Source organism: Gadus morhua, chromosome 7 (genome assembly GCF_902167405.1).
Source record: "Gadus morhua chromosome 7, gadMor3.0, whole genome shotgun sequence".
Classification (NCBI taxonomy): Eukaryota; Metazoa; Chordata; class Actinopteri; order Gadiformes; family Gadidae; genus Gadus; species Gadus morhua.
In genome coordinates, this window is record NC_044054.1 from 18,658,892 (window position 1) to 18,675,788 (window position 16,897).

Sequence of the window (16,897 nt, forward strand, 5' to 3'; positions counted from 1 at the left end):
AAAAAGTATATTGGTCCATTCAGTTTCTTTCCTCTCCAACCACCATCACCGGGCAACTTCATTTTTGCGTATATGCATCATCCATTGTTTGTAAAGAAGAGAGTTTCTACCTTGAGATGGCCACACACTGTAGTTACACATACAGTGATTAGCAGGAACTCCTCTTCTAAATATCTCCATTACAAAGCAGTGTTGTGAGACGTCATTCAATACATCTTGAGAAAGAAAAATTGACTCAAAAAAGATCACATCCTTTGGAATGCATTGGATTCGGAACTGAAATAATTACAACTAAAAATATCTGCTCTCTGAGAAACAAATACTACCCAACTGATATCATGTGGTTGACTTTAAATGGACCAGGGCCATCAGAAATCATGTGTCAAGCCCATCGAGGAAGTTGACACTTTGCCAACGGTACATTGCAGGGACATGTTTACTGGCCCTGAACATAAAAATGAATCTCCTTTTCTGTGTGTTTGTGTGTGTGTGCGTGTGTGTGTGTGTGTGTGTGTGTGTGTGTGTGTGTGTGTGTGTGTGTGTGTGTGTGTGTGTGTGTGTGTGTGTGTGTGCAGGTGTGTGTGTGTGTGTGTGTGTGTGTGCAGGTGTGTGTGTGTGCAGGTGTGTGTGTGTGTGTGTGTGTGTGTGTGTGTGTGTGTGTGTGTGTGCAGGTGTGTGTGTGTGTGTGTGTGTGTGTGTGTTTTCACCAGGTCTACACCAACAGGATCCTGATATCTGTGTCAATTGTACAATTTTCTAATCGATAGGATAATCATTTCAAATAAAAAGGAAGAAAAAAAGTAACCAGACAGAAGTTATCTGCACTGAGAAGTGGGTTGGCAGTCAGCTTGATATGAAAAAACGTCATACTTTCAGCTGTAACTGTTACTTTCTTTAACCAATTGAAAATAAAGTGGGATTGAGTTTGACGGGTCCGACGGTTGGCTTAAATCTCCAGTCTTAAACAAAGCGCTACAGTGAGAAGGTGAACATAGAGTGCAGCTTTGAACCAACAGCCTACCAAACTCAAGCACACGCTGAAGCCACAAGCAGACCTCTGAGACTTTCTAGGAATGTCTGGTTTGTTCTATTGTAAACTTATACAAAGGAAACTTAAACAGGAAAGATACATGACAAAACACATATTCATATTCTGTTTCCAGAATACATCTGGATGTGGTTGTTGGTCAATAATAAAACAAACTATCAGAAGTTGTTTGGACAGTTACCATGGCAACAGTATGGTCTTCCCCAAACCCTTTCAGATACAGCAATTTTATGCTGGGATGCAAGCCATGGTCCACATGTCAACCATTGCAAGGACATATAGATTGAGGTTTATTAAAACAGCCTCATTGTGCATTTAATCAATACAGATATGCACTATACCATTGCAATGCAAGGACAAGTGTGATAATAGGCCTATGTTGTTCCATGATTAACCTCTTATGTGCATGTATTATGTGTTATGTATTATGAGGGAGAAACTTTTTCGAATACAGGTGGATAAGCTTGTTTAGTAAAAGGTTTCACCCAAATGCCTATCTGCCCTTGTTTAAAAGATTGTTTGGGAAAAAAAAAAAGGGAATTTAGGATGATTATATCAAGATACATTAAGAAATACAACCTCAATATTATTCCAAATGAGGTACACATGGACCATGAGTGTATTAAAAGAACACGTTTTGATGGACATGTCCACAGCATCCTGTCCAAATGCACATCAACAAGAGCCCTCTTGCACCGGATGCCTCCTTTGTTGATTTTCCGCTCCGGAGTTTTGTTTTGGTGGGATATTATTGGCGCTTTGAGAGCGGCGCATGGCTCCTTTAGCCGGCAGGAACAGCAGCAGCGGTAGTAGCATCAATAGCAATGGTGATCCCATGAAGTGGTGGAATAGAGCTCTACCTTCTGATTAAAGACTTTGTGAGAGACACCGGTGCCATGGCAGGAGTCTTCGACATTGATTTGGATCAACCGGACGAGTACGCGTCTGACGACGAGCTCCTGGATGAGGAGGTGAGTCGGCTGAACGCTAGGATGCTGTTAGCATTTAGCAAGCGCGCCGTCCCTTAGAAAAGGGCCCGGGTGGCTAGGTGCCGAAGCTAGCAGATGCTACACGTATTGTACACCTACTAAGCACTAGTTAAATGGCACCGGTGTGAGTATCCGCTCCCAGAATCCCATCTCCTTTCAATCTCCAGTGTACTGTACCTCTTCATTGTAGTTTGGAAAGCACATTGCATGCTTATCAACTACGTTATGAATAATACGCCATAAAAGTTATAGAGTTGGCCCAATAGTTAGCAGCTTAGGCTACAATTTTGTATATTGGTGTATTGGTTTATGTAGGAACTGCCTGTGATGATATATTGCTTCCTCCTTATCATGACTTCCTACGTGTATACTGTAGTTGACCCTACCCTGATAACCTGAGCTAAATAATGAGCGTATGGACGAGGTTATCTCAGTGTATGTGTGTAGTCATATTCCGCTCAGTCTCCATCCTTTCAATCCCTGCTCAATCCAAACGCCGCTCTTCTTGCCTGGATGATGAGTGGCAGCTTTCCAATACAGCCAATGTAATCCGTTTCTTTTCTATTTTATTCTCAGGTTCAGCTCACTGAAGGCATGGAATGTAGTGCCTTTGAATTGTGAGTAGGCTACTTGGTTGCACTAGTTGCACTAGTGAATAATGTTACGGTCGTGTTTGCCCCCCATCGATGTAGCCATGTGTGTACGTTAAGATCAGATATGGAGTTGATTGGTTTTCGTTTTGTCTTTCTTTCAGTAATATAGATGACTGTGAGAAGTTTGAAATCTCTGAGAACATCGTCAACAAGGGCCCTGAGCCCATCAAGCCAGAATGCTTTGAGTTACTTAGGGTTTTGGGGAAGGGTGGCTACGGAAAGGTAAAAAATTGTACTTTTTTGGTTTTAAATAAATAACTTAATGTTGTTTGTAATATTAATGCATGTGTTACATTTGTGGTTTCTCAATTTATAATTTTTAATAATTATTTTAACTACCCATCTATGTCATTTCTACTCCATTGGATTGTATTCCATCAAGTGGAAAACTTGCCAGCCGTTTAGTTGTTCCGAATTGTTCTTTATTTAACTAGCATAATACTTGTTGAAAGTATTCTTTACATAATGTTGAATCGAGTAAAGAGTGTTGAGTGTCAAGCTGACTGAAATGCTAACACATCACACAATTATAACTCAATGTAGCCTACAATAATTGTCCAGGTTCAAATCATTGCAGATTATCGTGACTCCAGGTCTGTAGAAGTGGATTTGCTTGAGGAACTAAATGCGTTGTATTTACAGGTCTTCCAAGTTCGGAAGGTGGCAGGTGCTGATTCAGGGAAAATATTTGCCATGAAAGTCTTGAAAAAAGTAAGATGTCTATGGGTTAATAAAGGCCATTGGTCTAAAATGTATTTATTTGGTTGCATATTTTGTTCATTATTAAACACGGACAATTAAAATGCATTGTCATTGTTACATTGAGAATAATCACAAGGCTCAAAACCAACGCACTTCCAGAGTTGACCTCCAGAGGGGGTGCTCTCTCATTTAACCTCCATTCTCATATTTACACAGCCCTGGTTTCTGTCTTGGTTCTTCAGAATAAAACTAGACGTTGTCGAGCAACAATGTGAAAGGGAATAATCTTTAAAGGTGGTAAAAATCTAAACAAAAATGACCATTTGCAACAAATATGTTGGAGTAAACAAATATATTGTGACCATATGCAAATATATCTGTCAGCAGAATGTTTTCATTAGGGAGCCTGTTCATATTCCCAGAAAGGGTATGGTAAAGGTTTAGATAATTACCTTAACGGCCGGGGAATACCGCTTCCTATCCTGCATCTGTAACTGATGTTTGGAAGCACGCCGAAACGCCAGCCAACCGGTGTGACCGCAGAATAGGCTCTGACCTCGTCCCTAGATGTCTCGCAGTTCAATTAAGAATTCAAAAGAGCTTTGTTTGGCATGGAAAATTCCCATTTACATTGGGAAAGTAAAAATCACGAAGTACTTTTTCTTTATTCTGACAGGCCATGATCGTGCGCAATGCAAAGGACACGGCTCACACCAAAGCGGAGAGGAACATTCTGGAAGAGGTCAAGCATCCGTTCATCGTGGACCTCATCTATGCCTTCCAGACCGGCGGCAAGTTGTACCTGATCCTGGAGTACCTCAGCGGTGAGGCTTTGCACACGCTTCCACAGATACACCCACACACAAATGCACACTCAAACTGTTTCTTTCACAAAGGAATTCTATGTCAATGGCTTAAAGTTTCCAATGTTCTTCTTCTGACAAAAGTAAGGGAAGATGGGAGCTCGGGTTTCGCCGATACAGAATCAGGTCAAAGGGTTTACATCTAGTATTTTTAACAAGGCTAGTTTATTTTATACAATCTCTATTAAAATGTAGTCATTTAGCAGCCCATACAGGTCCAAAGCAACTTATGGGGAATACAGAAACAAGGAGGAGCATGAAGTGATTTGACATCTTGCTCAAGGACGCCTACCACCCTAAACCTATCATTTTGAATTAGCCTTATTTCTAATGGCAGCTACACGATACTTTAATACAGTGATTTTTAAAACCCCAAATGTTTCGCGATCCAGTTGGAGGCGCGTCACCGCCTGTCAACACCCGGGACCCTCTCAGAGGAACACCCATTCCAGTGTGCTCAAGAATTTCCTGAGTGTGCGGTCGTGTCTCCCAGACACACTTAAATTGTATTCAGGGTCCGTAGATTGTCTGTAAAGTGTAAGAACCCCTGCTTAATAAAACCTCTCTGACGGTCATTTTCCATGTGGTTTGTTGCAGGCGGGGAGTTGTTCATGCAGCTGGAGCGTGAGGGGATCTTCATGGAAGACACGGCATGGTAGGACACGCTGTGATGTCACGCCAGCGCTCTGCTGGACAGCTGTTGTTAGCGTTTCCACTTCATACCACAGTGTCGTCTTCTCCGCAGACGACCAGAAGATCCTGGAAAAATGTGTTTTGGCGTCCGCCGTTTCCACGCGTGACCCGCTTCGCTTTGGTTCCCTGTGTGTGTGCGCCCGCACAGTGTGTTCAGTCCATAGCAGTAACACTCATTGTAGATCTGGCCCTAGATTTGAACTGTCCTCCTCCAAAGTTCCTCTTTTTATAGTCCTGCAGTCTGTACAAAAAAACAACTCCTTTGTTTTATCTCAAATAAATCAAAATAGTGGAGGACAGCCTCGTCATACAATCTGGCCTCGATCGTGTCCCAGGTAGACACCAAATGGGCCCTGAACACTGGAGTGTTTTCATCTCTTGAAGTGCTGACACAATGAAACGCATCCAACCAATTCTTCGGTCCACTTGAATCAATTTGTTCTGAGCAAACCCCATTTTGAGTCATGATTTTACAACTCTGCTGAAGACTTCCCTGACCCGAACGTCTATACTTTATCGATCGATCCAACAGCTTCTACTTGGCGGAGATCTCCATGGCTCTCGGCCATCTGCATCAGAAGGGAATCATCTACCGGGACCTCAAGCCGGAGAACATCATGCTCAACAATAAAGGTATCTTACGCCACTGCTCAAATAAATCACAACACTGAATCCTGGAGAAAAGGAGCTTAATTATGAACCCTTCTTATTCAATCCCCCTCGTCGTCTTCCCCTTCCGCCCCTCTAGGCCATGTGAAGTTGACCGACTTTGGCCTGTGCAAAGAGTCCATCCACGACGGCACGGTCACACACACTTTCTGTGGAACGATAGAGTACATGTACGTTTAATTTATTTGTTATTAACATATTTATTTCCCTTTAATCCCTGCAATGTATCTCACTCGCACACTTGACATCCCATGACCATGGCTCTCTTCCTGGTCCCCTCCTGCTGCTCCCCCCCCCCCCCCCCAGGGCCCCAGAGATCCTGACTCGCAGCGGCCACAACAGGGCCGTCGACTGGTGGAGCTTGGGGGCCCTCATGTATGACATGCTCACCGGGGCTGTAAGTATACCAGCTGCCATTAGGAAGTTATTAATATTTATAAGATCTTTACATCTTTTCATGTGTCTTTTTTAATTGTATTTATTAATTAACTTCAAATTTATTTGTGAAGTAGCTATTTTTGAAATAGCTATTTATTTATATTGCAGATATTCCACCCTATTCTTAATTTTTAGATTTGTCCGGTTTCAATTGAACTATTCTTTGCTGCTGTAACTTAGTTTATTTTTGAGTAATGTTTGTTGATTGTATACCTTGCATTCTCCCCACTTAGCCACCGTTCACTGGAGAGAACCGAAAGAAGACCATCGACAAGATCTTGAAGTGCAAGCTCAACCTACCCCCGTACCTCACTAAGGAGGCCAGGGAACTGCTGAAAAGGGTAATCAGACCTTTTTTGTTGAACACCAGAATCCATGGCTCAACAATAATAGTCTTATAAAAGATGTAATGAACGCAAAAGTGTTACATCATGCTGTCGTGGCAATTCCTCTATGTCTAAGACAGATATTTAGATGCAAAAAGCACACAATACTCGCAGGCAATTGCTGGTCATATATAATAAAAGTACGAACAAAGATACATCACAGCGTGCATCAAAAAACAACATAACAGGCATACAATACAAGAATCTGAGGCCTCAGATGGGACTTCTCCCTGCGTCTTATTTCATGCACTTAAGGTACGCTCGGGGGAAGTCCACCGAGTGTTCCAAGTAATGAGTTCTTATTCACTTGGGTTGGGTTCTGGAGGGGGTGTGTCCCCCAATAAACTTTTTTTTACCAGATCGTAATCTTTACAATTGAAGCTCCCCTGGATGCGATTCAAGGGGGTGGCGTCCGTGCCATGAAACCCTTTTGCTTCCTCGACGCTAGCCAGGGGGTCGTGGAACAGGCCCATACATCAAAGGATTGCATGGAAACAGATTACATCACACAAAAGGAGAGGAAGAGGCAGGAAATAAAAAGCATCACACGAAAGGTTCACACTTTAGATGACCCACAAGGAGAGTAGAAGGCAGGCTATATGCATCACACAAAATAGTAACGAAACTTAAGTTCATAGATTTCCATCACAATGGTCGTCACAGTAATGTGGTCATTCTGAACATTGGTACGGCGAGTCTCCTCCACAAAAATGAATAGCAGCATTAATAAAGGAAAAAGCGTTTTTTTAATCCATTAAGGTACGGCCACACGGAACGCGTTACGCGCGTTGAAAATCTGCATTTTTGCATAGCAAACCATTGGTTTGGGCGCGTAGATGCGTTACACGCGCTAAAGCAGCGCGTTAGGCGTGTTAGACGTGTTTTTACGCACCTAAATAATGCGCCCAACGCGCAGAGTTCAAAAATTTAACCTTTGCCGCGCCTACGCGTGACACTTGGCCGCGATAGCCAATCAGCGTTGAGCTTCACCCGATGTCACTGGCAGAGAGACAGAGGACGTACAGAAGCAGAAAGAACATGGACGACCAAGTCATCGTTTCAGTGTGTCCTGAAACGATTCCTTTTGGCAAGTAGCCGTGTAATAAGCGGGATAATGTAGAGAACGTCGCCGGTCATTATCTAAAATAAGCCCCTTCAGGGCGAAGCAAGACACCACCGCTGGGCGGGCTCATCTAGCTGCGTAGGCCCGTTGAACCATTTTTGTGACACACAATGATCAAGCGTCAGGTTAGGCGCGTTACGCGCGTAGTGCGTTCAGTGTGGCCGTACCTTAAGGCACATGTTTTTACATGGGATGGAACCTGGTTTATGGTGTTTTAGTTAAGCCATTGTTTAGGGCAGGGTATTTTTGTAATTCGCCTCGTGTCGCCTTGTGTAGAAACATTGACCAAACAATGATTTTAAAAAGATGGCTGTAATTAGGAGCGCCAATATCTGTTGAATATCCAATATCTTTCTAACTTGACCAAACATATTATGTGTGGTTGTTTTGATTCCCAACCACAGCAGCAGTATGCTGCTATAAATGTCCCTTTTCAATTTTAAATGTTGGGACGTTCCGGTCGGTAAACCGGGCCAGCCACTGATCGTTGGGGAACAAACCTATTTCCGTCAACAACTCGCAACACTGCAACGGTGTAGACTTTATTTTGGACTTGATTCCGCCCAAGCTTCATTCTCAAATATATTTCTCTTCTAAAATGGGAGCACGTGTAAAGTGATCCAATGTCCTCCTTGGGATCAATAAAATATGAGCTGCATAAAGTGTGCAGGCAAAGAACATTTACAAGAGATACAGTACAATAAGTCCCTTTTTTAATAGTCCCTCCAGTACAATATAGTAACCAAAGTCTCATTCCTCTGGAACGTTCCGTGTGAAGTCCCATTCAGTCCCATAACGTCTCTCTCTCTTTCTCTTTCTCTTTTTTTTTTTCTTTTCTCCCCCCCCCCCTACAGCTGCTAAAACGCAACGCCTCTGCGCGGCTGGGAGGAGGACCAGGGGACTCCTCGGAGGTCCAGGTGAGAGCCTGGTCTGGGGGGTAAAACCCCCTCTGGAGTCAAATGGATCGATGATATATAACACAAAAGCGCCTTCATCCCCCGCATGTAGTTGCTCCAAACGTAGTATTTGTTGCACATTTTTTTGTTTGTTTTTGTGCGGAATGTCATGTAGACATTTTTTAATACATCCTTAAAAGTGATCAAGTGCATTTATGTTTTAATATGTCATTGGCGTCAGTGTTACTTTCAAGAAACTGAGACGGCATGAAAAAAAAGCAAACGCTGGACCTGCAGAACATGGCAGTTCTCCGACTTGTTTTACCTTGCCCTCGGTTCAAAGAGCATTCCTCAAAGGACGTAAAAAAGCCTTTTCATGCCCGTTAAACCCCTTGCTCCTTTGGCTGTCCTCCCCCAGGCGCACTCCTTCTTCCGCCACGTCAACTGGGACGACCTCCTGGCCCGCAACGTAGAGCCCCCCTTCAAACCCTTTCTGGTGAGTCGGGCCCCGTCTGAATAGCTTCCCTGGGAGACATCGAAACATGCCAGGGGAGACGTTCCCCGATCTTATTTGCGTTCGATCTTCGGGATAGGAAAGGGGTGTTTGAGTCCCGGGTGGAAGGTACTTGCTGCGTTGGGTTCGATCTTCAGTTTCCAACGTCTACCGTCCTCCGGAAGAGAAGAAAGGTTGCCGCCACGCCTACCTGCTCCATAATAACGTGTATCGGACTCCACGTAGATCCTGGTTAGAGAATCTGCTGAATGCCAGTTTCTTGATCTCTGATCTGTCCCTATTCTTCACCATATTCAATTGTTTTTGGTTTAAGCAACCCTTTCCCCAGGGATCATTCTAGAACTCAGTAAGTACTCGGATCAATACAGTTACTTACCAACCGCCCCCACTTCCTCCTCTTCCTCCCCGGCAGCAATCGGCCGATGATTTCAGCCAGTTTGACTCCAAGTTCACCAGCCAGCCCCCGGTGGACAGTCCGGACGACTCCACCCTCAGCGAGAGCGCCAACCAAGTCTTCCTGGTAGCTACCTCCTCCTCCTCCCCACTATTGTTGGCCAAGTTTGTATTTTTTATTGATTAATGTAATGATAAGAATATTAATTCATTTATCAAGTACAAATAATAAACATTTGCTGCTTAATGTAGCAGTCCAATTCAAATATATGCATCATAGATCATTTTGAATAGGAATTGTTTATTTTTCATGGTTGCTTGTCAGATGAAATAAGAACATTTAAGACATAACTTTGGTCTCTGGTAACTTTATTATCAATGACATTTGATAAGACTTGAGTATTAATCAATTAATATAATCATCAGATTAATCGAGTATGAGAATAATCATTAATTGCAGCCCTAGATGGTGTTGATGGACGATGAGGATTCACAAAAGTCCAACATGTGGCATCCTAAGTCAAGTGTCCCCTAGCAAAGCTGAAACGGCCTTGTTTTGATTAGACCTTCGGAAATAAAAAAAAAAATTGAGTGGACTTCTTGTTTCAGCCCACCCCCTTCTTCTTAAGGAGTAGGTTGTTCCGAGAATAGGTTGATGTCTGTTCTGGTCCCTTCCTGGAAGCTCTGCGTTGCATAAGAGGCCCCAGTCAGCATCCCATTGCTCATCATCAGCTGTGGGCTGTTTTTGGAAAGATGCGGGGTTCTAAAGCAGCCGGGTTTGTTTTTCTTTCCCCCCCCAGGGTTTCACGTACGTCGCTCCTTCCGTTCTGGAAAACCTAAAGGAGAAGTTCTCCTTTGAGCCCAAGGTCCGCTCGCCGCGCAAGTTCCTAGGGAGTCCCAGGACACCTGTGAGGTAACGGCCGTGGTCTGGTTTCTCCAGAAGTCTTCCTGACCACTAACGGATTGTTCCAAGGAGAATGCATTTATGAGTTGGTTTAGTTTCCAGGGATGACTTAAAATGATCCAGAAGCACTCAATTTGCCTTTTACCTCTATTTTGTAATTTTACACTTTTTAATCCAAATCCAAATCAACTTGAAGTGAAATCCTATTTATGGCATGCATGCCATTAAGAAAGAGCATTTCTTTCTGTTTCTGATAGCCCTCTCAAATTGTATTTTTTTTTATTTTCAATATGGAAACACATTTATTCAGTGCTTACTAAAACGTTTATCGTAAGTTTTATGGCTCTCCGCTTCAGTCGTATTTGTATAAACCAACCAAACACCCTGACTTTGTCCACTCCTGGTCTCTCTCTCTCTTCCCCCCCCAGCCCTGTCAAGTTTGCCAACGGGGACGTCTGGCCCCGGGCCCCTCTGCTGTCGGGCCCCCCGCCCCTGGTGTCGGCCTGCGGTCTGGCGGGGCACCGGCCTGCCGAGGTGTCGGCCGGCGTGGAGCACATGGACGTGGGCGGCCACGGCAGCTCGGAGGTGTCGGCGCCGCTGCCCATCCGCCGGCCCGCCAGCTTCGGCTGCACCACCCCCTTTAAGAAGCAGGCCTACCCCATGAACTCCAAACGGCCCGAGCACCTGCGCTTGAACTTATGACCTTAGCTGAGCCCCCTCGCCCACTGGACCGAAGCACTCTGCTAAAGGCCCCTTCTATAGTGTTTTTTTTTGTTTTTTTGTGTTTAATCAAAACGGTCGTATGGGTTGATTGATGGCTTTGGATACGCACCAATCACCAGCTCCTCTTCAGGGAGTTCCCGCCTTCCCACCACACAACACTCCTCCTTATTAGCTGAGCCTGGTTTACTCGGTCTTTGCAGATAACCAATAGAATACTTATTTTATTTTATTTTTTTACGATTGGACCTGTCACAGGGACTTTTTCGCTCTTCTGACAAGCCAACTCATTGGCCGGGTTATCCGCTGTGAGAGCCAATGAGAGTGACTTATTGGTCTCTGGCGTGCTGTGCAGGCTTACTGCTGTGCTATACTGGTGCTATTTCTTCAAAACTACAGTGTTGAACCGTGAGTGTATTCTAAGGTCGGTAGTTCATCCTTGGAGGTTGACAGTTCCTAGTTGAACACACCATCCATTTTCAGGCCATAACGGGAGGCGGCGTTAATCTAGGATGAACTCTCACCGATAGAAAACGTTGACAATTCCTCAACGAATGTAGTACTCCCATGTTTTTCAATCTTCCATCCCTTAATGCCTCAGTGTTGGGGAAATCACATTGCCTTTTTATAATGCCTGTACACTTGAACACACAGCAGGGGACTAGAGGGATGGCTTTGCTGGAAAGCGGCTCTGAATAGACTGAGTGGATATTTGAGCAGAAAGCATCACTCCCATCCCGAGTCAATATGGAAATGTTGCCTTTTTGCACCACTGGTCCAACTCAATGCTGTCCCCAGAAATTCTCAGTGGAAGTTGAACTTGTGGTGAATGTAAACCCACTTTAAAAAGCCTTTTTCTTTTCTTTCTTTTTTTGTGTGCGTGTGTGTGTGTCACTTATCTCACCCGCACATCACTCAAGAGTATTCTTGCAGAAAGACAAAACTAAACAATTATGTTTCTATGTTTTGAATGCTTGCGTCGAGTGGGGAGACCCGTTCCGTTGTGTTTTGCGGTGTTGCCTGTTGGCTCTGCGGATGCCTACTGTGCATTACCTTTAACAGGTGTGTCAGTGGACTGAGGAACCAATCGTGGACTGCGCAGTCTAACCAAACCTGGTTGGAGTGCATGTGTTTATAAAACGTACTTTAAAGCTGCTATTTGAGACTATGGGGTCGGGCCCAAACTGCAGATGGTCCAAGATGCAAATAAGGTTACTACAAGGTCACTTTAACTAAGTGAAGCTGTTCAAAACTTTTGTCAGGGTGGGTGGAAAGTAACCTGCTTACATTCTTATTTGTTGCATTCAAATGGCTATTTTGATTGACTGACCAAATGCACTGTAAGGAAAGGCCAATCAATTTTTTTTTCTTCTTTTTATCCTTAGTAATGTTTCAACTGATACTACTTGCCTCCGGTCAGCAGCCGTGGATGGCTGTGACCATCTGACTTGCTCACCAGTCTTGATTCTGTCAATCATTCCTTGAATGAAATAGTACATTTGATTGTTTTGGTTTGAGAGTCCATTTTTGAAGTGGAAATATGCCTTCAGTTGGAACCTCTAGATTGATCAAGAACCTTCTAAATTGACCTACAGGTTCCACCAACCTAGTTCTTTCCACATAATGATCTTAAAGGTTTGATTATTGTTTTTTGGGGGGTGGTACCTTTTCTCATTTGACACTTTAACTTGTCAAGTAAACTTTCCCATGTCAAGTGAATGAGAAACCACACTACGATTAATTACATCTCATTAATAAGAAATCCATATTAATCTGCTGTTTTCAAGCCATTACTTAGTTCCACTATGCAAACAATGTCGATAGTACGCTATGATAGTACACAGAATGTTTACAAATCTGCTAAAAGGCTCTATTTATGTTCCTTTATATTGTCATACAAATAATTGTATTATTTTTGTCAATGTAATGAAACTTCGAGTGCAGCTTTTTTATTTCCACATTTTGGACACTGTCTTACTTGTGTTATTATTTAATGTACATTTGAATATCTTTTTAATAAAATCTTTGATTTCAAGTTTCGTTAACAAAATATATAGTTAAGTTATGGCAGGTTCAAAGAAGTGAATGTGAAACCTCAAGATTATTGAATATAACTTAGAAAGCATAAAAAGTAAGTTATATAAAATGCTTTGAAGATGATATGCTTTTTCCACTGTATCTGAATGGCTCAATATTTGAGTTTTTCTTGTATTCGGAGGGCTTTATTGTTGTACACATCGTGTATACACTGTGGTCCAGAAAATGAGTTTGCCAGCACCCTACAATGTATACAGAGAACATGACATTACAAATTGAAGATTGTTACATGGGGTAAATGTTAATTAGCATCATTTACATAGAAAATAATATAAAAGTTAAAACCCTAATCTTCAAACATGAATTGAGCGCTCCCTAGCTGTGGGAAATGTACATGGAAAATGTTGAGGCCTGATTATCATGTCATTGAGGTTAAACAGATTTGAAAACTATAACTTCTTCTGCTAAAATGAACAAAAACTTCTTGAAGTTTATACAGGAAAGTCCACCTGTTCACCAAAATTGCAATACTAATATGGAAAGACCGTCTTGCCTGTGCATTAATACACTGAGTCCTGTCTATAAAGGTAAAAAAAAGCCCATATAATATACTAATAAAGAAATTCACTGATATAACTTTCTTTGCTTCTTATGTGTCTTAATAGATTGCTGAAATCATAGAAAGTATCAAACAAGATTTTCTGAAAAAGGCATATGTAAAACAAATGCATGGTTAACATCTTTGTAAAATGTTTAACTTTTGTCCTAATGTCCATAAACTTCGTGGTTTTTTTTGGTAAGTATCGATGGTTTGGACGAACATTGTTTTGAAACTTTGCTGCCCCCTATTGATCTCTCCACAAAGTCCACAAAGAAGCATGCTCTTTCGGTCTTACATCATTTTGGTGGCTTTAGATCTATAATGTGTCCATGGTTTAGATGCTATACAGAGGAAGAGAGGAGAGAAGCATGTGAAAAGCAACTTGAAACTATATTAAAGGGACAATGTGTAGCATGTAAGCAGGTAATGTGTTCGCTAAAATCAAGGTCTTCATTCATAAAAATGTCCTCATGACTGTAAAATCACCTCTGTCAATAATTGGACTCATCCTCCTACGAAGTATTTATAATATTTACATTGAACGGGTATGTCCTAAGCAGTCATAGGACTCTTTTCGACCAATGAGATTGCTCGAAATTAAAATAAAATTTCGAAAAATTAGATCTCTCGAAATAAATTAAAATGTTTGACCAACGAGATCGCCCGATATAAATGGACATTTTCGACAAATGAGATCGATCGAAAAAATGAAATAATTCGACCAATGAGATCGCTCGCAATAAATAAATAATTTCAAACAATGAGCGCTCAAAGAATATATATTTTTTTATATATATTTTTTTTTCTTGCAAAGTATGCACTTGGAAGGAGCTACCAAACCAAGGCAGTTGGTAAGTGTCACGATCCTACTGTTGGGTAATGTCAAGCTGGTGGGTAACTGGTGGTAATGGTAGCTGTGGGAGTGGCTCCCTTGATGGGCCTTGATTATGGTCACCTGAGGGATCCAAGATGGCGACACAGAAGCAAGAGGGTGTCTGGATAGACAGCATGGTGCCCAGTGGTTACACTCCGAAATCATAACGCCGGGATTCCACTGGACGCGTTAAGGCCGCGGAACGGCTGCGACTTCTGCCCTGCGTGCACTTCCACCGGGTGCGTTACGGCAGCGCAGCGCTGCCTTGCGAGCCAGCCGTATTCACACGAGATCACGCGATAATCCTAAACCTAATGTCCTCGCCATCCACTCCCAAAACTGCTGCAATTAAATGCCACGCTTTGTCCTTCCGGCCATTGTCCTTATAAAAAGGATGATTTGGTACATAAATGACTTCATGTTGCTGAACTTCGACAATGAGTCTCTCATCGTCCATGTTGCCGACCCTCTGAGACCCTTTGATTGATTGACTGCTGACCTGGTGCCACCGGTCATTACGTAATAATGTTGATGTGAAGTTGTGATAGGCTGCATGAGCTGAGTATTGTTTTTTATTTGGAAAATTGACCGGATGCTCTATGGCTTTTACTTTTTCACTTCCTGCCCGGCTCGATCTGCTCTGTTGAAATTGACGAGGTTCAGCAACGGCTCGCGTCAAAAATAGATGTGCTACGGAATGATAGCGCTGCGGCGCGGCGAGCTGCTCCTGGGACGCTGCTGAGATGTTCTGCTGAGATGTTATGAACTGAACGAGACAGCTACCGTTCACCCCAATGCTTGGGCTATCCCCCCTACAAGAGAGAGTAGGACCAGAGCTCGCCAGGAACCCAGGTGAGTCACTACTCACGTGGCCGGAAGCTAGTTGCCTGCCAGCTGTGGTTGGCTACCACTTATGTGTCTCGACTCCTGCCTAGACAGAGAGCCGTTTTCCATATATACCAGTGGGGTTGTGACATAATTGGGTTGCTCGTCCGGGATTTGAATTTGGCTAGCGAGTATTACAGCCAGGCAATCTGTTGGCGAGAGAAGCGATACCGGAGTTGTATTCAGCTCATTAAAAGTTATGTGCTGTTAGCATTTGAGGGGCACATGGCTAAGGGTGGATTAGCCACTCTGTATCAGGTTCTCACGCAAACAGATGCTTGAGTATGTAAAGAACAGTAGTTAGCCAGCTTGGATAGCCAGCTTGGAAAGCTAGGGCTGTGGGGATTTGCAAACTAACTTAAGGATTGTTGGCTACATGTAGTTAGGTTTAGCATTGTAGAGATCACGTGTTGGCATTGTTTGTAGAGTGTTGCTACATAGGAAACTATTGTTTGGTTGTGTCAGGGTAGTCAGTATGGCGTCCGCACAGGTGGATCTCTCTGAAGGGTGCGTGGGTCTGACACGTGACCAGTTCAGGAGGCTAACGATGGAGCAGCTCATCTCCTTGGCTGGAGTTGAGGATATTGAGTTGGCTAAAGATATCAGGAAACCAGCAATAGTGGCATACTTGACTAGAGAGTTAAACCTGTAAAAGAGGTGGTTGGAACAACAAGAGCAAGCTACACTCCAGACTGAGAAAAAGGAGTGGTTAGCTACCCTTCAGAGTGAGAGAGCGGAAAGAGAAGCAGCTTATGCACACTCTGAGAGGTTGGTTAGGTTGGAGGTTGAAAAATTAGCCTTCACTCCCGGTAGGCATGCTGAAAACAGGGGCTCAGGTTTTGATTTAGGTAGGGCCCGTACATTCATGCCTGTCTTTAAGGAAGACGCAGTGGATATCTTTTTCGAAATGTTTGAGAAAGTGGCCAAAGAGAGTGAGTGGCCAAAGGAAAAGTTGCCTCTCCTTGTACAGAGTGTAATGACTGGTAAAGCGCAGAGGGCGGTAGCTGCTCTAGACTGTCGGTTGGGTCTGGAGTATGATTCACTCAGGAAGGCTGTGTTGGAGGCCTATGGAAGTGTGCCTGAAGCCTATAGGCTTAGGTTTAGGGAGCTAAGGCGGCAGCCTGGCGAAACCTATCTAGACTTCTGGCGGAACCTGGAAATAGCTATTGATCGCTGGCTTAACTCCTGGGAAGCCTTTGATTATTCAGAGCTAAGGGCCTTAGTCTTGTTGAAACAGTTTAAAGCTAGTGTTTCCAGGGAAGTATACATTTATCTTAATGAACGGGCAGGGAAATCTCCACGAGAAGCGGCTGAGCTTGCGGATAACTATGAAGTGATTCATGGCAAGAAGTCCACAAGTGAAGTAGGCAGGAGAAGGCCAGTTGACTCATTTAGTGGTGAACAGCAGTCAAGAAGTGCCCAATCTCTTGGTCGAGGCCCTTTGGAAATTCCGTGTTTCCGGTGCAATAAGAAGGGGCATCTGAGGTCCAGGTTTGAGAGCTCAGGTAG

At 43.4% G+C, this 16,897-nt stretch overlaps 1 protein-coding gene across 1 annotated transcript; it reads left to right on the top strand.

Moving 5' to 3' along the window:
* The first annotated feature begins 1,708 nt into the window (after positions 1-1,708).
* Positions 1,709-13,668, top strand: rps6kb1a (ribosomal protein S6 kinase b, polypeptide 1a). Its single transcript, XM_030362012.1, has 15 exons — positions 1,709-2,019; positions 2,614-2,654; positions 2,792-2,912; positions 3,333-3,401; positions 4,069-4,216; positions 4,853-4,910; positions 5,481-5,581; positions 5,697-5,787; positions 5,924-6,014; positions 6,289-6,396; positions 8,419-8,481; positions 8,879-8,956; positions 9,387-9,494; positions 10,168-10,280; positions 10,700-13,668. The coding sequence occupies exons 1-15, from the start codon at positions 1,945-1,947 to the stop codon at positions 10,971-10,973; spliced, it is 1,539 nt and encodes a 512-aa protein (XP_030217872.1). The 5' UTR covers positions 1,709-1,944; the 3' UTR covers positions 10,974-13,668.
* Positions 13,669-16,897: the final 3,229 nt, after the last annotated feature.

What these genes read in the sequence shown, in the direction of transcription:
- rps6kb1a (XM_030362012.1), top strand. Translation starts at nt 1,945, where the DNA reads ATGGCAGGAGTCTTCGACATTGATTTGGATCAACCGGACGAGTACGCG. An exon ending in CCATGAAAGTCTTGAAAAAA is followed by an intron (nt 3,402 to 4,068) that starts GTAAGATGTCTA and finishes TTATTCTGACAG; the next exon opens with GCCATGATCGTGCGCAATGC. An exon ending in TGTGGAACGATAGAGTACAT is followed by an intron (nt 5,788 to 5,923) that starts GTACGTTTAATT and finishes CCCCCCCCCCAG; the next exon opens with GGCCCCAGAGATCCTGACTC.